The sequence below is a fragment of the Peromyscus maniculatus genome, chromosome 3 (genome assembly GCF_049852395.1).
Source record: "Peromyscus maniculatus bairdii isolate BWxNUB_F1_BW_parent chromosome 3, HU_Pman_BW_mat_3.1, whole genome shotgun sequence".
In the NCBI taxonomy this organism is placed as follows: domain Eukaryota; kingdom Metazoa; phylum Chordata; class Mammalia; order Rodentia; family Cricetidae; genus Peromyscus; species Peromyscus maniculatus.
The window spans coordinates 134,775,399-134,799,391 of record NC_134854.1 but is presented as its reverse complement, the minus strand read 5'-3'; the positions used below and the strand labels follow the sequence as shown (position 1 = coordinate 134,799,391).

The 23,993-nt window shown below is 40.8% G+C and overlaps 1 protein-coding gene across 42 annotated transcripts in view; it reads left to right on the top strand.

Annotated features, from left to right (window-relative positions):
* Rad18 (RAD18 E3 ubiquitin protein ligase) overlaps positions 1-18,942 on the top strand; it is an 88,289-nt gene extending 69,347 nt beyond the window's left edge. For 12 of the 42 annotated variants that reach the window (XM_015987403.3, XM_076567536.1, XM_076567534.1 and 9 more), the window contains 2 exons: positions 12,665-12,727; positions 18,003-18,942. In XM_015987403.3, the coding sequence (XP_015842889.1) occupies positions 12,665-12,727; positions 18,003-18,102 (163 nt within the window). In that variant the 3' untranslated portion in view covers positions 18,103-18,942. Of the gene's footprint in view, positions 1-12,595; positions 12,728-16,758; positions 16,810-18,002 lie in introns of all 42 variants that reach the window. The other 30 variants (XM_076567517.1, XM_076567539.1, XM_076567514.1 and 27 more) reach the window with 7 other exon arrangements.
* Positions 18,943-23,993: the final 5,051 nt, after the last annotated feature.

Below are 23,993 nucleotides of genomic sequence, written 5' to 3'. Positions count from 1 at the left end.
AAGTTGTTGTGAGCCCATTGATTTCCTTGATCAGGAGACTTATAAAAATTACATATTTTATTATTAGTTGTATACTTAAAATTCCTATAAACGTTGCCATTTCATTCTGGGATCCATGCTCAACAAATGACTTGTTTTGTGCCGTCAGTCAGACCTGATCATTTCCCAAGGTTTGGGTGTTGATAAACTGTGTTATTGACATGGTAATGATTGCATAAAGTTGGTCTTTTTTGAAATTTTTTGTATGTGGAACGTTTGCATGTGGGTGTATGCAAATGAGCACATGGGTCCAAGTGCACTTGTGTGTTTGTTCTTTGGAGGTCATCCTTATGACTCTTGAGATATAGGCTCTCCCACTGAACTCGGAGCTTATTGATTTGGCTAAGCAGGCTGGGCCAGTGAGCTCTAGGTGTCTGCCTATCTCTCCTCTCCCAGTGCTGAGACTACAGATTATGCTGCCATACCTGGCTTTTATTTGGGTGCTGGGGATTTCAATTTAGGACTGTATGCTTGCATAACAAATGCTTTGTCACTGAACCATTTCCCAGTTCCCTGCTTTTTTTTTTTTTTCAACTATCTTTTTCTTTGAAACAAGGTCTTGATGTGTAGTCCAAGCTGGCCTTGAATTCATGGTCATCCTTCTGCTTCAGTCTCTTGAGTGCTGGAATTACAGATGTGCATTATCACTCTCCAGTCAGCTTTTTTGAACTCTTCTTGCTGTCAGCCAAGTGGGAGTCTCGGGCATTGTTACCATCAGTAATGTCCTGCTCATGTAGCTAGAGTTTGAACTTTTAGAGTAAGATATGATCTGGCAGAAGAGTTAATTCATTCGGAGACTCATCTGAGGATTGTGTGAGTACTTGTTATGGACCTACCACACTACTTGTGCATACTAGGTGTGGATCAAGGTTTACAAGAACAGAAATTCTCCCAGACTAAGAAAAAGATAATTGGATAACTACAAGAAAATAAGATTGGTGTTTTCATAGGAGAGATAGAGGATGTTGGGAGAAGGGCAGCTGATCTACCTGTAGGGACATCAGGCACCTGACTGGACTACTGAAGGATGAGAAAAGCTTTACCAAGCAAAGCAGTGCTTTGGAGGCAAGGAATGGAGAAAACTATAATTTCCAGTGAGATGGGGAAGCAGGTGGGGACTGAAGCCACAGTTAGTGATGGCATATGTGATGCAGTGAGCAGTGCTGGCACCAGTCAGACCTGCCTGTAGACCTGAGTCTGCTGCCCACCCGCTGGGCACGTGGAACTTTTACAAGTACATTGCCGCTTATCAGATACCTGCTTGGGAAATTCTTGTCCCAAGATATGTCTTCATGTGCTTAGTTTGATCATAAAAATGAGATCAATTTTCAACTGTTGAAGAATTTAATTATTCATTGAGAAAAATGAAGAACAAGAAGGAGTAGCTAAGCGTGTGCTTTTTCAGAACACTTTGAGAAAAGTTGTAGAGACTGAAGGAACTCCTAGTTCCTTCTCACTGTTAGACATGGCAGTAACTGTTTGAATCAATATTCCCAGGACCCCAAGGTTGTGGCCAGTTAATAGCTAACTCTAGTTGACTTTAAAAAAATTAAAATCATAATCTTTGGGTGGGTTGAAAATAATACGTGATTTCCATTATCCTGTTGGAATTTTGTGTTTTTAACTGGAGGCTTGGGATTTTGTTGTTGCAGTCACTGTCACACTAGTTGTCTTTTAAATCGGGGGAGCAGGTAGATTAACCCTGAGAACCCGAGGAAAGGGTTAGGATAGAATGCAAGTGTGTTCAAAGTAGAAAGTATGTTGAGAAGTCATAAATACAGTAACTGCTTTCATGGATGAAGGATGAAGGTCTAGGAGTTGATGCTGCTTCTCTATAGGGACATCTAACCACTCATTCAGTCCAGCCTAGGCATTTCCCTATTTCAGTGTGAGGATTTTCATCTGGCTACACTTTAGACTACTACTGCTTTCTGGCTTGGCAAGAACTGAATGTTAAAGTTAGGTGATGAGCAGCCAGGTGGGTCCTGCTTCCCTGTAGTAGGCTGGTTTTCTGTTCTTATTTTAGCTTAAGGATGACTAGATAGCACTCCATTATCTCTTCCTGGAATGGTCTTCTGGGTTCCTCATCGGTAGGCAAGACAGAATTAATTTGCAATCCCTCTGTTCTTTTTCCCTCCCACCCAGATACATTCTGGAACATGGGTACATAGTAAACTGCTGATTTTGCTTGCTTTTATGGATGTTACCAAGTGAGCAGAACACACCGCTCTGGTATCTCAGAGGAATTCAAGTGTTACAGATGATGGGTTTTGTTTGCAGAGTTTTTTTTTTTTTTTTTTTTAGTTGATTCTGCAGAAGCCAATTTTAGAAGCCTTAAAGATGTCATTATATGCTTTTCTTGTTGTATTAAGCATATTTTAATGTCATTTATAACCTATTACTGGCAGTATGGGTCATATTGCACATAAAGTATTAAAACATATCAGATTATTGGAAGCTCATGGTAAACATAGTTTGGGAGGGATAGTTCTTACACACATTTAATGGCTTAGTCTTAGTACTTCATTTCTTAAAAGAACAGAGTCCCAGGGAAGGTAAGTGTCTAATGACTGAGATCCAGTCGTATCAGTGAGATTTAAAATTCTTGTCCTCCTTGGCTCGTAGACTGGAGTCATTCTGCCCACACTGATGCAGCTCAGGATAGTTGATATGGGCATCCTCTATTTGCACTGTTGAATTTGTAGTCTCAGAAAGAAAACAGTATAAATTTAATTGCAGCTGGCCCAGCTGTAGAGAATATATGCTAGCCTCAGCACCGTCTTTGTACTAGGCTCCAACATCCCTATTACCAGAGAATTTGTCATCTTGTTAAGCTACATTGATAGGCAATGTTCATCTTTGGAATGTTGCTTGTTCTATGATTCTCTGGGGGTGGGAGCGCTCTGTCACCTACTGCTGTGATCTTGTCTTTTTATGTTGTTATTTGCATGAGATGTTCATTCCCCTGATCGGCAAAAACAAAACAGAAAACAAAGTGACACCTCATTCATGCTTTTGTCCCTGTGCCTATTTAACTAGAGAAATTTGGTACCTATTTGAAATAGTCAATATTTGGGTAATTTAAAAGGATTTCCCTTATATTAGGTAGTTGATATCTCAGAGATACTGCTTTTGTTTTAAGTTTCAAGCTAAACAAGCACACATATTTAATTCTGGTTCAAGCTTGAATTCTTCCAGAGAGCCAAGAGAAACAATGTCTTCTGATTTCCTAAAAAGATTGAAACCACTCAGCACTTTTATAAGAGTCACTCTCGCCAGGCGGTGGTGGCACACACCTTTAATCCCAGCACTCGGGAGGCAGAGCCAGGCGGATCTCTGTGAGTTCGAGGCCAGCCTGGGCTACCAAGTGAGCTCCAGGAAAGGCGCAAAGCTACACAGAGAAACCCTGTCTCGAAAAACCAAAAAAAAAAAAAAAAAAAAAAGAGTCACTCTCTCATTAATCGAGTGTTTCAGTCTCTTTCTTTCAGTAGACTTAGAAAATGGTAGTATTTTGGTAGCATACCAGGATTTAAAAGAAAAAAAAAGATGCTGGAGCCTGAAGGTACCTTCTATGGCCTTCAGCTACCTAAACTTCATTGGATGCTGAGAGTTAGTGCCTGGTGTACCACCAATCTCTGGGGGCTAGGGAGAGCACACTGCTTAGGAGCTGTACTGTTCCATGTCACGCTAGTATGCTGTTGAGTAGGAAGGAGAATGTCTGTGTAGACACATAGTGCGGGTAGGAGGACAGCAGCAGCATCTGAAATCGCTCCAGTTTCTGACAAGTCAGGGTCCATTCAAAGAGGCAGGAAGTTACTTAATTTCACAAACTCCAATGAAACAGTGAAGCTCTTAGTTTTTCAGTTCGCCAAGTCCTCAGAAAGCACCAAGGCCAGATGAGTATTAGTTTTGAGAGTGTTGAAGTTGAATTGAACAAACAGTTGAAATATTAAAACCAGCAAGTTCATGAGTTCCCCCAGTCCATTTCTTTTGTGGAATAGCAGAACTTCAGAGGAAGCACAGAGGGAAAGATGTACTGTTTTCAAAGAAGAATAATCAGTTCGTGTATTAAACATACGGTTTTCTTCTAACAGTAAGAATGCCAACTCTCTCCTAGTTAGAAACACTGTTTTAGGATCCAGGGAAAGGTGTGCCGCATGTGGCTGAGAGGCTTGACGTAGAGATCACATTATTTGCACATGAAACGGGAAAGGGTCACATATTAGGGATCAGAAGAGGGGAACAGATTTCACTGTTGCAGGAGGCAACTTTATTAAATTACTATTTCAGTTAGGGTAGCTGATCTAGAAATAGTTCTTATTCTAGAACTTGTGGCATAATTTGGTAGAAATACTTTGGACATAAAAGAAGGAATAATGTTTTTTCTTACAGAGATTAATATTTTTGAAAACATTTTAGCGTAGACATGCTTTCTGAGTACCTGGAAACTGGGAAGGAAGGGACCTGGAAACAGAAGAGTGGACAGAAGCCGTAAGCTAATGGTTTGCCGAAAGAGAAGGGCCAATTGGAAGCATTTCTTATCTGTAAAGTCATCACGGATCGTAATGTTTGAGGGTACGACTATAGGGACACTATTACACTGCTGTACACTGTTACTGTACAACTATAGGAACATTACTGTTAGAATGCTGTACAGAACAACCAATGGGGAAGGCACTCTGAGGAGATCAATTGAAAATCCAGTTGCTTTACCTTACTTGGTATCTGGATGAGTGTCCTACCAACACACCTTATTCACATACAACAGAGCCTACCCAGGTTTAGCCACTACCCATTACATCATTGCTTCACCTATCTCTCTCCACCCCCAAATCCCAAATCAGGGTCTCATGAGTCTAGGCTGACTTTAAATCATATACTGAAGATGTTCTTGAACTCCTGGTCCTCCTGCCTCTACTTCCAAGTGTTTGGATTATAGGTCAGCTCCACTATGCTGGCTCCATTGCATTGTTAAGACTAGAACACTGGCCTGGCCTGGTGGCATGCTCCTTTAATCTCAGCACTGCAGAGGCAGGCATGTCAGGCCTCCGAGCTTTGTGGGCACTTGCACTCATGTGCAAACCAATTCCTTAGACACACCACACATACTTATAATTAAAAATAAATCTAAGAGAACAGAAAACTGGAAATTACTTAAGAACACTGTGGAGTGCTCAGGTTTTTATCTTTAGAGGCAAGTTGATTAACTAGTGCATCCACCTACTGAAGTACCATGTGATTGTTAATGGAATATCTCTTCAGTGTTAAAGAGATTCTTAGGATGCATTATCTAAAAGAGTAACATTTGGGACAGCAAATGTACCTTACTGCTTTTATTCTAAATGGAGGAAGATAGTGAGTGCTTTTATTTGATTTTTCACAAAATAAACTAAAAAAATAAGAAATACACTGTTGAGGAATAAGTAAGTTTAGAAATAAGAAAAGCTAATAAAAGTGGTTACATGTTGGAGATGTCAGGACCAGGCTAGATGTGTATGTGTGTGTGTGTGTGTATGTATGTATGTATGTATGTGTATGTATGCGTGTGGCGCATGTGTGTGAGGAGCTGATGTAGCCCAGGTAGGCTTCAAATTTACTGTATAGTGGAGGATGACTTGGAACTTCCCCGAGTACTATGATTACAGGTTTGTACCAACATACCTACTTTATACTGTGCTGGGGGTCAAACCTTGGGTTTTTATATGTTCTAAACAAATATTCTACCAATTTAGCTATATCTCTAGCCCTCAGTATGTATCTCTTGATGATTTTATCTTGAATTATGTAAATATTTTAAACAAGAAATATAGACCTTTGAAATAAAAATTTGAAGTCATTGTATCTTAGGTGTTATATGTTAATTAGTGAAGGCTGATGGTGTTGGCACTGAGGCAAGACAGATGTATTGATGAGGTTTTATAATTTATGAATTTTGTAAATTAATATTGGCATTGAATTTTTTTAAATGCCTTTTGCACTTGTAAAGTTTGGCATTATATTCAACTTTTAGCTGTTACTAATGTGACATTTTATGAATTTAATACTGCCACAATTTTTTTTACTAACATACTTTATTGTTTGATGTTTTGCTATATCTGTTTTGAGGGTATAATTACATATGAACTTTAGAGTACTCCTGAAAGCTAAATGGTTCATTTATTCACCTAGCAAATTTTGTTGTTTGAAATTTTTAGAAAATAAAAATAGGAATGTGAAATAATTCTCTAGTGTCATTTGTACTTTTAAAAGTGCTTATATTGGATGATAACTAAGCTAGACTGTCTTTTGATTTGGAGGGAATCTTTGTACAAGATGTAGTCATATCAAGTCTGTGAATTTCCTTTGCTTCCATGAAATCCATGTACCTTGCAGTCAGGTGTCTTTGTTCCAGTGTAGGAGTTAACTCGGCCATTGGCTCTGTGCATGTTCAAAGATGTGGTATGTAGAAGGTGGTTGAGTTTCTTTCACTCATTGATGAAATGAAATATGATTTAGCTTTGCCAGCCTTCCTAGATTACTTGGTCATGTATTGGTACTACTTTGTTAACTAAATATAAGCTTCATTGCTGCTGTTTTGTAAGATTAGATAAATCCATCTTTTTGTTACTTGTCATCTAAGACCTTGACATCTTAGTTTTCTAGCTCTCCTGGAGCTAAGCCAAGCTCTTCTTAACCATGCTTTATCCATGAAACTTGCATTTGGTTGTCTAATAAAACCTTACTGATAGGAATGTAGAGGAGGTATTGTTCACTTATTGTTAGAAGTGTTAAGGCAACTCTATGTAGTTAAAAGGGAGGTTTACTTTGTGGGGTAACTTACAAATAGAGGAATAGGTTACAGGGTCTGGGAAAGGTGTAGTGCAGTTCAGCGGTGTTCTCTGGAGAACTCTGTTTGGTCTACCTCCAGCGTTCAGGATCCAGGGACCAAGAGAGCAGGCACATCTGGATCTCAGGTCTTAAGGGCTCCTGTCTCGGCCCCGCCTCGTAGGCATGACAGTTACTGGAAGCCTCAATGGGGGTAGTACTTCCAGGTCAAAGCTGGAACAGCAACCCACTACATCTCCCCCTTTTGTCTAAATAAGAAAGTTCTAACCTAATACAAAACTATATACAATAGGAGTGATTATCAAATTTGTCCAGGAGGAATAAGGGATAATGACTTAGACAAGATGGAACTACAACCAACACGAACAATATCAAACAAGAGAAACATACTAAAATCCAGAGAAGTCTGGAGCATGGGTAGATGGCATGTTACAGAGAGCATTCCAAAAGATGCCCTATCCTGAAGACTTGAATCCAATACTTAATATAGTCTAGCTAAGAAAGAAGATTGTAACTGTCTTCAATCTCATCAAAGACCCGAGAAGGAATATAATAATACCTGAAAAAAAGAAAAGGGGAAGTGCTGTGGCTATCGCTCTGTATGCTGTGAATGTGTTGCTCTGATTGATTAATAAATAAAGTGCTGATTGGCCAGTAGCCAGGCAGGAAGTATAGGTGGGACAAAGAGAGAGGAGAATTCTGGGAACAGGAAGGCTGAGTCAGGAGACGCCAGCCAGACACAGAGGAAGCAAGATGTGAAGGCAGAACTGGGAAAAGGTATCAAGCCATGTGGCTAAACAGAAATAAGAATTATGGGTTAATATAAGTGTAAGATCTAGCTAGCAAGAAGCCTGAGCCATTAGGCCAAAGAGTTCAAATTAATATAAACATCTATGTGTTTATTTGGGTCTCAGTGGCTGCAGGCCCGGGCGGGACTGGAGAAAACTCCAGCTACATTAACTCTTGCAGATGAATAGTATTTGAGTTGCTGCTTCCACTGGCTGAAACAGCATGGTTGACAGATAATCTCGGCATTCCTGGTTTTTGTTTTTTTGTTTTTGTTTGTTTGTTTTTTTTTCTGCTGTAATCTTTCTGAGCTTTTGTACATCTTGCAAATGGCAAGAAACCCAAAGCAGGTCTGAATTAAAGTTAGTGTGTGTAAGGTAATTATGGTGGTTGGTAAGAGTAGTTACTCAGAAAAGTGGTAACCTTTGTCATCATTGAGTGATTTTTGTAAAAAAAATCTATGAATGTTGACTTTTATTATGTCACTATTAGCCCACTACTAGAGTATTTAGCATATAAGCTATTGCTATTATTATTATTATTATTACAGAACAAATTACTAGAAATCATGCTTTGAGGAAGGATTTATGCTAATGGGCAACATTTACTGCAAGATCCTTGTCAGGCAGGTTTTTTACCCTATTAATGAACCCTCTGGTGATTTGTACTCAAGGGAGTTGTTTTTTATTTTAATGTTGCATATCCTCAACCACATTCAAATTATTGCCACAATGAAGACACTTGGAAGTAGGTAACTATTAGATAATAGAAAATTCCACTTGTAAGTAATTTTTAATCCACAGGATTTTTATAGCAAACGTTTGTGTTTTTCCTACTGCTCAGTACCCTGCGTACCTGCCAAGCTGGATAAATAACAGGCTCTGATGATTTTGCACCTGGTGTCATAGAAACAGTGGGAATCAAGGATTAAAGTGGTGCATATAGTGATCAGGTTTCCTAGGACAAATTGAAGCAGTGCTGTGACAGTTATTTGGAAAATCCCGGCTCAAACCTGTTTTATGAAAGTGGAGGCAACATTGATTGAACACTTACTATGTGCCAACCTGTGTACTTAACATTTAGTGTGCTGCATTGATTCATCTTCCCTGGAAAATACGTGTACTGACTAGAAATATGGGCTTTGAGGTTTAGAAAGTTCCAGAACTTGCTTAGGGTTGAACATTCAGTGACAGGAACAGGAGTCCATCTTAGCAATGCTGTCACTAAAGTCTGTGCATGTCCCCCCGGCCCCTCAACTTTACATCATAGCTTTGCAGGAGTATTTGATATCTTGTCAGCTTTGGTAGTAAAATCTTTATTGTTTGATGAAATTGCCTGCTAGAAAAGGAATATGCAAGTAGCCTTTTCTTTAGAAGTAATGTTCAGAGAGCAAGAATGCCATTCTCAGCTCTTCCAAGGTGTATGTGCACACTCACACATGCATTAGCTCATCTTTCTCAAGTTTGAGCTGAAAATAAGGTCTAAGTGATGAAAAGTTAGAATCTTCCAGAACCCAGGTTGGGATTCAGAATTTAAGACTCATATAATTGTCAGTGAGACTTTCTATATATATAATAATGTCCACAATAGAGGGATAGATGGTGACATCAGAGGACACAATCTCAATACTCTTCCATAGTTATACTGTAACTTTCATGTGCCAGACCTCCTGCTTATCCAGCTTCTTAAATTACAGTCTTCCAAATGTTATAAAGCTAGCTGGTAGAGATGCCTAAGTTTATGCAGAAGTTTCTTGCTCGAGATGTAAAAGTTATGTTTGTGTAGGATTGCACATGCTCTGACCCTGGGTATATCAGAGTGAGTAATTAAATTTCTCCTAAGATTTTTTTTAAAAATGTCTTAATGGTTTTTTAGAATTTTTCTTTTTTATCTTCAAGGCAAATTAAAATGACCAAATCTTTAAAAATATTAATTGCTTCTGTCTACAGGAAAGAAATCCTTGAGTGATAATTTTAGTAACATTAACTTAAGTGTGGAGTCCCTTTGTAAAATCCTAATTATGGGATTGCATGCTTAGTGTCTGACATCTGACTTTTGAGAAGGGCTCAGTGTATGCATTACTTCAGACAGGTTTGAACAGTTTTGTATGGTATTGCCATGTGTTCCTATCAACTCTTAGTATTCAGTGGTGGCAAAAATTGAAGTAGTAGATATACCATAGAGCCTGAAACTTCATAGCTAGTACACTTGACACTTCCTAGACTTTGTATCAGTCAGTTTTTAATTTTGTGATTATTCTCCTGAGAGTCTAAGATGTAGTGGAAAGTGTTGCTGGAAGTTTTCCTGTGTCCTGCCAGGCCCACAGTTGGGACAAATCTCTCACCCACAGTCCTGTAGCCTTTTATAAAATAATCACAAAGAGGCTTAATATTAATTATAACTGCTTGGCCATTAGCTCAGGCTTATTACTGACCAGCTCTTACACTTAAATTAACCCATAATTCTTATTTATGTTTAGCTATGTGGCTTGATACCCTTTTTCAGTTCTGCCTTGTCCTCTTGCTTCCTCTGTGTCTGGCTGGTGACTCCTGACTCAGCCTTCCTCTTCACAGAATTCTCCTTGTCTGCTTGCTTCACCTATACTTCCTGCCTGGCTACTGGCCAATCAGCATTTTATTTATCAACCAATCAGAGCAACACACATTCACAGCATACAGAATGACATTCCACTGCAGGAAAGAAATGAAATTGAGGATACTGGGAAGCTGCCTGCATAGCTGGGCATCAGTGTTGGAGACAGGAGAAAGCAACTTGGTGTGCTTTGTGTATCTGCAGTCTGTTTCCACTGAGGCATTATTGCATACATCTCAAGTGTATGCCATGTGCATTGCACATATTCCCTTTAGCAGTCAGTGACTGTGCTGATTGATTTGAAAGAACCTAGGAAAAGCGATCACAGATTACCAGCTTCTGGACAGGACTGAAACTGGAACTTGCTTTGTAGACCAGGCTAGCCTGAAACTCAAAGCCTGCTTCTGCTTTGAGAGTGCTGGGATTAAAGGCATGTGCTACCATGTCTGGCCATACCCCCCCCCTTTTTTTTAAAAAGTCATTTAAATTGTTTTTGGTGGTGGGTGGGGGTATTAGACAAGAAGCAGACTTTACTATTTCTTCTGACCATGTGACCCTGGCCAGCATACTCAAGTATCTTTCCCAACTCCCAGAACTACTGCCAGCCACATTGTCAGGGGACATGAAAGAATAAATAACTGCAGGTTTCTTCGGCAATTAGAACAGTTACTGCATAACAAAGAGGAGCCATAATTGAGATTTTTGTGACCAGAAAGGTTTAAACCTCTTCCGTGGGGATGACAGTGGCAGTGGACATGTGCCCTCCCCAGTGAGGGGCAGTGTGGTTCTGCCTTCCAGAGAGTAATAAAGTCAGTGAAGTCAGCTAACTGACCTGCAGGGCTTGCTGCCCTGCTTCCTCTTCTAATAAAAACTCCAGTTCAGTAGTTGTTTACTAGGAAAGGTTTGTTCCAGTCCTGTGTTAGGTGAAATTGATTAACGAAGAAGTGGTCATTGTTACAGGGGACACCTAGCTTTTGAGAGGGGCAACTTCTTAGTGGGAAACAATAGTGCATGCTTGGGTACTGTGGCATGCTGGGTTAGGTGTCCCCAGTACAGGGACCTAAAGGAATGACTGCAGTGCGTATGTAGATAAGTCAGAATCGACTGGCGACAGGCTAGTGTCCCACCATTTTAAAATTCGTATGTGTATACTGCTATATGAATAAACACAACTGAAGTATTACTGAGTTCACGTCTATTCCTTATCACGTGGCCATTTTTCAAGCCACAGATACCAGGAGCTCCTTGTTCTCAGAAGCTCAGGGAATGTACTAGAAGTATGGGAGTCACACATGCATTTCAACTAGACAACCTCTCACCTACACCCTGCATGAGACTCCTTGAGAATCTAAGGACTTGGGAATACACTGAGTGAGACATTTGGTGCAAAGCTGTGTTTGATGATCTCTATGGCCTTTTTTGTCTATGCGTCCTAGGGCAATGCTGCTTCAGCATGGTTTGTCCTAAATGGTTGCAAGTGCTTCGTTTACACTTTAAATCTTCATAATTTAAAGCTTTTGTTATTTATTAGTGTACCATTGGAGACATTATTCACATTTAGTGTTTTCGACCCTGTTGTTTCTCACCCTAGCTTTCCTCTTTCTGATAGGTGATATTTGTTTTTGAGTGTCCCATATGGTTCCTGTGACATTCTATGTAGAATGTCCAGAAAAGTGTGTTTGATACTGGTAGACACATGGCCTTTCTAAAGTCATTTTTATTGATTATATGAGAACAAGATGCTAAAGCTTTCAAATAGTTTTTTCTTTTAGAAGACTAATTCATGCTCCCTATGGCCTTATTTTCCATTTTCCATGCACCACTAGAGAGTGTGGCATTTTAAGCTAGATCACCTTTTTATAACACATTTCCATTATTAGCACTGCTCACATGCATTATGTTTTACTCTATGTTGGTTACTAAGAGACTAAAAGCCACTTGGTCAGTTACCTCTTAGGGATCTCATCACTAGAATTTAGTTTTAAAACACAATCTCTTTCTCTTTTCCTTTTTGATAGTAGTGCTGGGAATTGATCAAATTGTAATGTTATCTTTGATTAACATAGCAGATTAAAAAGCCTCATGCCATTGCTCTGTCTAGATTCAGGTTTTATGTTGAGAGATTTATTTAAGCTTTGTTTATTGTTTTCATCATTGATAACTCATTAAAGTTTTTATGGCTTTTTGAAATTTAGTTGGCATATAATAAATTGTAAATATCTAAGGACCCAATTTGAAGAGGTTTCACATACCATAGGTGTGTGACTATGAAACCATCTTCACAGTGTGGATGGTGAGTATGCCTACTCTTTCCTATTGCCTTGTGCTACTTTGTCATTCCTGCTGACCCTAGCTCTCCAGTGCTCCTGTTTGGATCAGGACAGACCTCACAGTGTGGCATTGCTGACACATGTCCTTTTAGTTCCAGTTCTGACATCATAAGAGATCTTCTGGAGGAAGAAGAAGCCTGGGAAGCATCTCACAGGTGAGTTCTCACTGTCAGCAAGTGTGTGACCTGGGGCCTGAGAAATGAGAGCCCTGTGCAGCTAATTCTAGACAAGACATTGTGCTTTCGAATGGACGGAGAGACTAATAATCCAGGTGGAAAGCAAAGACTTGTGCTGTGTTTCTTGTCTGTGTAGTCTCACTGTGGAACTGTGCCCTGGTGTAATAACTAGTTACTGGTTGATGTCCTTTCTGTGTCCTTGTTAGTTCTTGGGACAGTGTGATAATTTGCAAAGCACAGGCTCGGGGTAAATAAAAAAAATCCTTCCTCCTGTCTGAGGTGAATTTCTCCTTCTGCCTCCTCCCTACCCCTGTGTCTGGAGCCACTTTTCTTTGTTTTCTTTCTCTTACACAGGCAGCCTCTCCCTTTTAGCTGGGTCTTTCTCCCTTGTCCTCAGTGTGCAGGGGGAGCCTCTGCAGCCACAGGTCAGGCTCCTTCCCGCTTCCTTAGTCGTGATGTCATCTTGCAGTTTCTATTTCTTTATCTTCCATTTTCAGCCTTCTTTGAAGGCCTCCATACTGCTAAATCCAGAGGCCATGTTCAGAATTCACTTTCCTTGCCTCATTAACAGTGTTTTATACTAAGCAGGAAGTTCAGAAGTTCAAGGTCATCCTCAGCTTTGTATCAAGTTTGAGGTCAGCCTGGGCTACATGAGACCCTGTGTTCAAAATAAAAAAAAAAAATGATGATGACGATGTTTTAAGATAAAGTAGAATAAATTCGCAGTGGATAAAAATGCTACAATAGAAGGTATCTGAATAACACCAAAGAAGACAGAGATGGTGGAATGGAGAAATGGCACACACACACACACAAAAGCAACACACACACAGAAGCAACACACAAATTCTGCTCTATGAGTGATTGTAGGAATGGGGTTATAACCCAATCAGAATACAGACACTACAGAATGGATTGAAAACAATCTGTGCTGTGCCCTGTGCTTTGTCTACAAAGGACACATCTTTGATTCCAAGACAGCAATATATTGAAAGCAAAAGAATAGAAAAAGATATGTCATAGCCATCCTGAAGGAGGCTAATATAACAATAGTATTGACAAGATAGACTTGAAGGTAAAAAGTGTAACAGAGCCAACGACATTTATAATCTTGAAAAGGTCAATCTATCAAGAAGACAAAATGATTGAGAACATATATACATGTAACAAGAGTCCCAGAGTACATGAAGCAAAAAGATGGAATGGAAAGCTACCACAGGCAGCAAGAAGTAAAATTTCATCCAGCCCCCCCCCCAAAAAAAAAAAAACTATTGCCGTGGACACAGACTCCCTTTCATCACAGCCCTTTGTGGATAGAGGCCATGCAGGTTACAGTGGACCTGCAGAATTGCATGCTGATGGTGTACCACCCACCAGTGGGCTTCTGTTTCCTCAGAGAATAGTTTCCTAAAGCAAAAGAACTTGGGAATTCTCTGGCTCTGTGAATCCTTCATGTTCTCCAGGCACAGGCCCATCTCTGCTCTTTTAAAGTGCTATGTCAGGAACAGTGTTCAGACACACTGAACCGCAGACCTTCCTGGGGGTCTCATTCTCCTCTTTTTTCTATTTACTTGCCTTTTTATTTTCTTGGTACTGTTTCTCAAAGTACAACTTTTAATTTTGATGAAATATGTTATGTCTATTTCAATTATTTTTGTCCTACCTAGGAAGCCTTTTCCTAACCCAAAAATCACTCAATAGTTTTCTTTTATGGCTTAGAAGTATTAGATTTTACATTAAGGTTTATAACCTATTTCAGGTACATTTTTATAAGTGTCATAAGGTGTGGCAATGACTGGTTCAGTGGTTCCTTTGTGTATAAGGCATTCCCAATGCTCTAGCATTAAGTATTAAAGAGATGACCCATGTCTATTTCATATGTGTGTATAAATTTGTTTCTGGAATCACTCTTATGTTTGTTGATCATGTAGATGTCTTTTTAACATTTTGTAATTGGTGTTTGATAATGCTTTAAATCAGGTAACGAGAGACTTATTTTTTAATAAATGTGTAATGATTTATATTAGGTTCATTTATTGTATTTTGATAAATGTGTAAGGTGGCAGAGGAAGGGTTGAAATGTTCCTTGGTAGTGTAGCTGCTGTGGCCTGTATAAAGCTGAGATGATCCTTGGACCAGATTGGCTGTACTCTTCTGTATGTCATTTCCATTTGACATGTAGGTTCTGCTGAGCTCTTCTGGTCTTTGATAGATAACCTACTGCAAAATGGGACGATCCTGGTACAGAGTGGCAGTCTTTAGCATCCACAGGGGTCTGTTGCATCGTGTACTAGATGGCTTAAACAATAGAAATGCATGTTCCTGCAGCTCTAGAGGTGGGAAGTCCAGAATCAAGGTGTTGATGGAATTGATCATTGAATGCTCTCATTTTTGGCCATTTTCTGCTTAATGACTTTAAAAATGGTGTTGGGTTTATGCTGTTTCAAAAGCTCAGAATTCTAGGACCAGCAAGATGACTCAGTGGGTAAAAATGCTTGCAGCTGAGCCGATGACCTGAGTTTGATTCCTCAGGCTTATATGGTAAAAATAGAGAACCTGCTCCTGTGAATCACCCTCGTACACAATATACACCCCCCCCCCCTCTCTCTCTCTCTCTCTCTCTCTCTCTCTCTCTCTCTCTCTCTCTCTCCCTCCCTCCCTCCCTCTCTCTCCCTCTCCCTCTCCCTCTCCCTCCCTCTCCCTCTCCCTCTCCCTCTCCCTCCCTCTTCCTCCCTCTCCCTCTCCCTCCCTCTCCCTCTCCCTCCCTCTCCCTCTCCCTCCCTCTCTCTCCCTCTCCCTCTCCCTCTCCCTCCCTCTCCCTCTCCCTCTCCCTCTCCCTCTCCCTCTCCCTCTCCCTCTCCCTCTCCCTCTCCCTCTCCCTCTCCCTTTCCCTCTCCCTCTCCCTCTCCCTCTCTCTCTCTCTCTCTCTCTCTCTCTCTCCCTCCCTCCCTCCCTCCCTCCCTCCCTAAATAGCATCCCTGGATTGGCTATGTTAGTATAGGCTCTGAGTGGAAGTTTGGCCAAGGTTAAACTTTATGCTTTTATTGGGCTGTTGTAGGTTGGCAAGACATGGCCCATGAACCAAATCTGTTAAAAAAAAAAAAAAGTGTTATTAGAACATAGCCATACATTCCTTTACCTGTTGGTTCATATTACTTCATTGTTGTTTCATGTTATAACAGAGTCAAGTAGTGGCAGCAGAGCTGTCAAAGCCCAAAATATTTGGACCATTATATAAAAAGTTGTTAGCCCTTGTTCTAAATCAGAAGAATCCAAACCATTTGGTTGAGTACATTACTGGCTGAGAACCCCTTCTTTGACCCACCCTGGCAAAAGTGGGGAGCATAAAGAGTCTCTGTAGGTTTTCTAAAAATGTCCTTATCCCTCCTGCATCTGACCCTTCTGGGTAAAAAGACCAGATGAATGTGGGAGATGGTTTAAACAGAGTTGACATTCTAGCTAATGGGAAAGGACATACTGATTTGTAGAGGGAAAGAGGACTAATAACACTGGCATCTGAACAGAGGAACTCCTAGGCTATGGAAGTTGTGGACACAAAGACACTGGTGGACTCTGCAGTTCAGAGCAATCTGTGGGAGGCTCTTCACACTGGAAAAATGCCATTGTGAGATTCTCCCGATGGTTGCAAGTGCCTTGGGTTTTCCTGTCTGCTCTCCCCTGTCGGATGACTTGGAACATAATTTGATCTTCATTCATCATAGCCTTCTTCTGAACTGTTCAGCAGACCCTGCCCTTTCTCACACAGAAACATGTCTTTGGGTTCGCCATTCTCATACTGTTGTCAGTTGTCCCACCCTGCTGGTGGCATGTACAGATGAGATGGCAGTCTTCAAAACCAGGAGTGGATTTAGTTATTTGAACTGAGTAAGAAACTATCCTGATGTTACTAACTGGTAATCTCTTAAGAAGTGTAGTCAACTTGTGTACCCCACTTGATGCTGATGCCATTTGTGAGAAACCAGCAGTTATGAGTACTTTTTTCTTTTCAGGAGCACTATTGTTGGGAGCATCCCAAACTGTGCTGCTTGTATGGAAGCTAGGTATTAATATTCCTTCATCTCAGAAACGTGACAACACAGTAGTGATGGTCATTATCAATTTTTAAGAATTCAAAGAAACACCACTGGAAGATTATGAGGCCCTCAGACAACTGTGGAGAGCTCTCCAGATTGAAGCTGCCTTTTGTTACTCAGGGAGGGTTTTCTAGAGCAATGTGGGTGGTGGTATGTGCATACCCTGCTATTCCTACAGTAAGAACCATCCAATTGTTTGTCCTTGACTTTAGCTGAGGTAACTGATAACACATTGCCTCTGGAAGGTATTTATGAGTGCCTTGAGTGTAGAGACCCACAGAGATTTATTTCCTAGTGAGAACTTACTCAGGGTCTGAGAATCTGAGCTTGTTTTCCCCAGCAGGGCTGCATAAAGGGGTGATTGGACCATGGGTGTGGTACTGGGTGTTTGGAAGGGTCTGCACTTGGCTGTGCAGTATGTTTTGATCTAGCAAAGGGGAGGTCTTTTGCCCTGCCCTGTAGACTGTAGATGAATTTCTAAACAGTCTTATTAAATAAGAAACACAGAGCCAAATACAGAGGTAATAGCTGAAGAGATCAGAGTGAATAGCCACGACTAGCCTCAGCTTACCACCTCACAGAAGCTTCCCCAGAGAGAGCTTCTTCCTGCCTAAACTGAGCTTTTATTGCCTTCCTGTTCTGCCTTCTCATGGGCTCTAAGCCCAGCTACATGACTTCCTCATCACTGCCTGTCTATACAGACCTCCGGGTCTCTGTGATTGGTACTGGGATTAAAGGTGTGTGTCACTGTGTCCTTGACCACACAGAGACTCTGCCTGCCATGTGATCGGATTAAAGGTGTGTGCTACCACTGCCTGACTTCTGTTTATGGCTTTTTGACCTGTGATGTACAGGCAACTTTATTTATTAACATACAAATAAAATATCACATTTTATCACAAATAAAATATCACCACAAACTGCATTTTGATTCAAGGGAAGGACTCTTCCTTTAGTCTTTGCAAATTCATTGTTCTCATACTTACAAAGTAGGAATAATAATTATAGTGATAATACAAACTATAGCTATGTCTCTAGAAGACGGAGTGGTTGAAGGTGGTGGTGAAATCATGCGTGTGAGAGCACTTAGTACACAGGAGTTCCCATAGAACAATGACCACTGCTTTCTAATATGTCATGTCTTTTCTTCTTGTTTTCAGAAATGATCAGAACAGAGAAATAAACCTGCAACAGAATCACCGCACTAGAGCTACTGAGAGTTCTGAGACTGAACCAAGAAACAAGCGGAATAGGAATTAGTATGAGCTTTTGCTAGCTTTTCCATACAGTGACCAGAATATGGTATTTTTTATTCCCACATGTGGTTTCATACTTAGCAGTGCCCAGGGAAGTTGTTTAATTTTAATGTAATAGTTAATTTATTTTCATTCTTCTTTGCCTTTTCAGAAAAAACAACAACAGAAAGAAAAGTTGTGAAATGACCCTTGACCCTTCTTGGTCAGTTGCTTCCTTCCTTTAAGATGTTTCTCCCCTGAAAACACATTCACCAGCTTTACACAGCTCACACATTCCTTAGTATGGGTGTTTGCCTTGGTTTGGATTCTCTATTTCAGAATGTTTTTAAGTCATTTTTCACTTTTTTCCATTGAGGGAAACCAACCCCAGCAACAGCTTCTTTTCGTCGTAACAAGTGGGAAAGAGTGTACATGTTTTGTTCTAATCCACCCTCTTTGTATAAGTGCCCGATGCCCGGCCACCAGCAGATACTGGTTAGTACTTAAGATGAATGTATTTGTTTGTTAGACACACCTGTGTTTTACATATAGAGTAGGTTTATGATGTAAAGTTACAGAGTTAGTTTTATTATTTTTGAAAAGTCAGGAAAGTTAGTATTGTAATTTAAGTAACAATCACAATAACTCCAAAGCATATGTATGTTTTTCTGAAATGGCACTTAAAAATTATTACTGTTAGTATTTTTCCACTGGGGTCAGGCAGATCTCTAACACTTTGAATCCCAGCTGTTAAACAAACAAACAAAAAATGAAATAAATGGATTTTATCAATGAATACACCACAAGTTGTAATTTCCTTGAAATAGTGTCTTGTGAGTATTTGAATAAAGACTATAAATCTTTATATTGCATTTGTCATAAAATTTGTTATTGTGTGCAAAATGCCTTTAATTCCCAAATTTCCCTGCCTTTGTTTGGCATTTCAAAGCCAGTCTACCCCTCAGCCACTGCCTAGCCCAGACACACAAGCTTTCACACACAGCATCACATATGGTGGGGTTACAACAATGAGTCTGTTGCTGGGAAAACCATTTATGGCTCCTCCTTTCCAGAGAATATCTCTGTGGACATTGGCTTTTTGCTGTGCTTTGAGGCTTCTGACAATGTGTGTGTGTGGCAGGGGGGTGGGTGGGGTGTTCCTCATTATGGCAAGAGTTGAATGTTTTCATACTGGCATTACCACTGATAGTCCTTATGAGTTCCCTGAGTTTGGGAAACAGACAGCAAGACCACTCACTGAATCTATTGGTGGGTCTGCTGTGAAATAAGTTGTTGCTGGATCCTAATGGCTCCCCCAGGAGAGGGGATGAGAAGGCATGATGTGAATGGCACAGACACTGGGAGTCATTTGAAGGCAAACAACGAACTCGTTTATTCAATAACAGGGAAGGCCTTATATACCCTCCTCCCAGCACCCAATCTGGTGGCATTGTGTGGTCGTTCCTCATTAGCTGGGCAGGATCAAGAACTCTTGACCACGCCTGTTGCTAGGCCCTCAGGCAGACTCCAGGTTGGCTCATAAGGGAGTACATTATGTGCATGCCTTGGCAACTGGTTTGAGCCAATTTCCTCAGCCCTATGCGCCTGTTCTACTACAATAAGTGAGCAGAGGTTAACACTGACATGTTTATTATTGCTGAGTTACCAGGAGTAGGCTACAGTGAAAGCCATGTTTCATTTCAGATGACATAATCAGCCACACATTAAATTGGAAGCAATGTTCTATTTGCAGCAAAAGCAGTTTGCAAAGGAGAGGTGAAACACAAACTGGGAAACCAGGCACATGGATTCAGAGAGTAACCTATCAGTCACTCTACCGAATACTTGGAATATTCCGATGGCCAGCAGTCGGTACATTCTAAAACTGGTTCTCTCAGTTTGTACCTCAAGGACAGTTGAACAGAATGTGGAGATAGTTTTACTATTACTTGAGGGGGTTGGAGGAGTGTTACCATATGGGCAGGGGCCTGGGCCACTGTTAGACATTGTCCTACCTTATCACAGTGAGCATTGATTTTCCTCACAGTTCTAGGGCCCGGAAGGCTAGATCAATAGGGTGTCTTCTGAGGCCTCGCTCCTTTGCTTGGAGACAGCTGCCTTCTCAAAGTGTCCTTAAATGGTCTTCCCTCTGCACATGTGTCTGTCTGATCTCTCCCTAGGAGGACACCTATCATTCTGGTCAGACCCATTTATGTGACCTCATTTTACTTTACCTCTTTAATGAGTCTCTGTAAATACAGTCTTAATAGCAAGACTTCTCACATTTATGTCTGGGAGGGGCACAGTTTAGCCTGTAAGCTCCAACAGTAATTGTATTGGCCAGTAGTTCTCAACCTTCCTAATGCTGCAACCCTTTAATACAGTTCCTCATGTTGTGATGACCCCAACCATAAAATTGTTTTTGTTGCTACTTCATAACTGTAAATGTTGCTACTGTTATGACCGTAATATAAAAAAAAAATCTGTGTTTTCTGATGGACTTAGTCTACCCTTGTGAAAGGGTTGTTTAACTCCCAAGGAGTTTGGGACCCTCAGGTTGAGAACCACTTATCTAGGTTAAACTTTCAGTGGTACCAAGATTATAATGACATAAAGGAGCTCTGTGCTGATCTGAAAAGCAAAACTTAATAGGCATTGCACTTAAGGCCTCTACATGTTCAGTGAAGGAGAAGTGTTTCTACTTGACAAAGACTGGGGAACTCAGTACACTTGTTTGATCCAGAATTGGATGTGATAAGCTCCTACTTATAAAAATTCACCTTAGTATAATTGCAATCTTTACCCAACTTCCTGCCATTCACTAGCCATTGATTCTTTTTTCCCTAACTGTCCTTAAGGACATGATGACTGCCATCTGTTATACTGACTCACAATAGCAGTGACACACAGTTTGGGTGAATGGGTGGATTTACTTGTATTTATATATGGGTGTGGGTACACACATTGCCATGCTCTGCATGTGGACATCAGAGGACTACTTAAGGGAGCTTGTTCTTCATTATGTGGGTCCCAGGATCAAATTCAGGTCATCAGATTTAACAGCAAGTGCCTTTATCCTATGAACCATCTCACTGGCCCCCACTTGTATCTTATAGAGGCACATCCTTCCCTTAGTATTTTTAGGTATCATCAGGCCTCAGACCATTCAGAATTCAGACATAGGTGCATGCCTAAGTATGTTGCTGCTTCCCTGACAGGTTGTTCCAGGCATCTGTCCCACTTCCAACCTGTCATAACAGGTCCAGAGAGAAAGCCTGTCTTGCTTAGAATGCCATCCCTGCTGCACCTACTTCTGGCCCTCCTGGTCTTTCTGCGTTTTAAGTGGAAGTGATGAGAATGGGCCCTTTCTAGTTTGATAGTGCAGCTTTGATCTGGACCCTTTGTGTCCCTCATCAACAGCTACATCTTGTATGTCCTTCCTTCAGCTACTAGGACTGAATGTTAAGTGGTGTACAAAACTGAGAGCCCCTGTTGTAGACCAGGAGAGAGAAGCATTTGTCAGGTAATTACACAAATTAGCACAGCTACCAGAAGTGCAGCAAAGGAAGGGATGTGTCATTGTGGAAGAACTGGCTTCTCCAGGACTACCTCCCCCCAAATACACACACACACACACACACACACACACACACACACACACACACACACACACACACTGCTTTCATCTGTCTTCAGTTCCACAGTGCATTGTCAATAGTCTTTAATCACCTGACAGCCTCTCTGGAGTATGTGCTATATTTTGCACAAACATTCTTCTTTCAGACATTTCAGTTGCTTCTGGGTTTTCCAGTCATACACAGTTCTGAACAGGCACGGTGCCTTTTCACATGCGATTACTTTCCTAGGGTCCCAGCCAGGCAATGACTACACAGCTTTGAGTAACACATGGCCAGGTTTTCAGAACAGGAAGCACCAAAGTCTGAGATTCCATACTAGTTTGTTCTGCGGGTTTAAAAATAACGAATATTAAGGAACAGACTGTGGTACCCAGATGGGGATTTCAGCAAGTACATGAGGTTTTTGGTGTGCTTCTGTTTACTAGCAAAGCGGAGGACCTAAACTTAAAAGAAACAATTCCGTAGAGTTACAAGCAAAGATGCATAGGACTTGGTGTTCTGCTGTGATGATAGCTTTTATATTTAGGTCTCTGACGGGACAAGTAGGAAACTCTTGTTTTGCCCCCAGGCTTTGGGCAGCAGCTGGGTTCACAGCACCTAATACATTGACATTCTGGACCTGTTGCCATTCAACACTAACCCAAGAAACCCAGCTGCTTTGGATGCTGGGCGAACTGGCAGCAAGCAAGGCTGGCATTCTGCTAGGGATGCCTCTGCTTGAATGGGAGCCCAGATGGGGAGCAGGAACTTTTCAGTGCCTGTATTCTAACTTTGGAACTCACAAGTGTCCACTTGGAGTCGGAGGGGTCCACATAGCATTGTTCATTCTGTTTGGGTCATGTAAGCACCACATCACCAATCTTTTATGTGGCACCTGCTTTTGAGCAGCCTTAACTTATGGGACTGTTAACAGTCTTCTCTGCTAAATGTATTTTTAGGTCACCCCAAATTCATTGTTAAGTAGAGACACCTTCAAATAGAATAATTAATTAGTTTTCAGTGCTGAGAACTCAGTTCAGAGGCTCAGGCAAGCACTTGTTCACTGCACTGCAGTCTTAGCCCCTGGGACATTTCTTTAGTTTTAACTATTTGAATCCTAAGACTATCTGCAGATTTTAAAAATTTGAGCAGCATAAATAGAAAGTTTCTGAAAGTGTGGTATCTATAAAGGCAGGTTAATTTCTGCTTTTATTATTTGACACTGATTAATCTTTGTTAAAACTTGACAGGATTTAATCCCAGCACTCAGGCAAAGGCAGGTGGATATCTGTAAGTTCGAGGCTAGCCTGATCTACAGATTGAGTTCTGGGATAGCCAGAACAACATAGTGAGACCCTGTCTCAAACAAACAAACAAAACTGAAAAGGCAAACAAACAAAAACACAACAACAACAAAACTTGAGGAGCTATTAAGGACGATAGCATGGTGGAATGCTGACATTAGATCTGTGGAGAGGCTCTCCTTATCCACTTAGTCACAGAGTTCTAGAAGTGGGAGCCCTAAAGGGATGTGCCTATCTAGATCTGTTTGAAGATCATAGAAGTTCTGACTATTGTGGCTCAGAAGTTGAAAATGGATGAATACATTTCCCTTCAAATCATCTCTTGTCCAGAGCCGTTTCTGGATTTGTTTTTCTAGTGAGAGTTGTGAGTTTGTTCTATTTGAATTCACTTAGTCTCCACGCCAGGCAGTGTATGGAGAGAGGAAGGCTTCTCTAAAGTACAGCATAAGTTCTAGTGAAGGCTGCAGTGTAAGCAGAAACAGAAGGGAGCCCCAAAGAGAAGTAGGGTGCTAAAAGGAATTTGTGAGCCAAGAAATCGGTCAAGGGGTTGGCAAAATGTAAACAAATGTAGGTGGGTAGAATAGAATGCTTAAAACAAGCTAGAAATCAAATGCTAGACCATACTGTGAGCTTGGGCAAAGGGGATTAGACTATGAAGGAATTCTGGTATCCTTGACATTGTTTGAGTGGTATTGATTTACTTCACAGTCTAACAAGGACCCATATATTCATATAATCTTAAGAATAACCACCAGTGAATACAAGCCCTGAGTGTTCCAAGCCTGAAAATGGAAATAAAGAAAAAGGGGGAGGAAAGCATCATTCATAAATAACAAAGCAAGATACGTCCAATATATCGATAATGTGTATGTAGATTTCTACACTCAAGCTTTTGGTTGGGTGTTGGTTTTTAGGCAGGGTCTTGTTTTGTAGCCTAGGCTGATTATCAAACTCAGCATCCTTCTGCCTCATCCTGCTAAGTGCTAGGATAATGG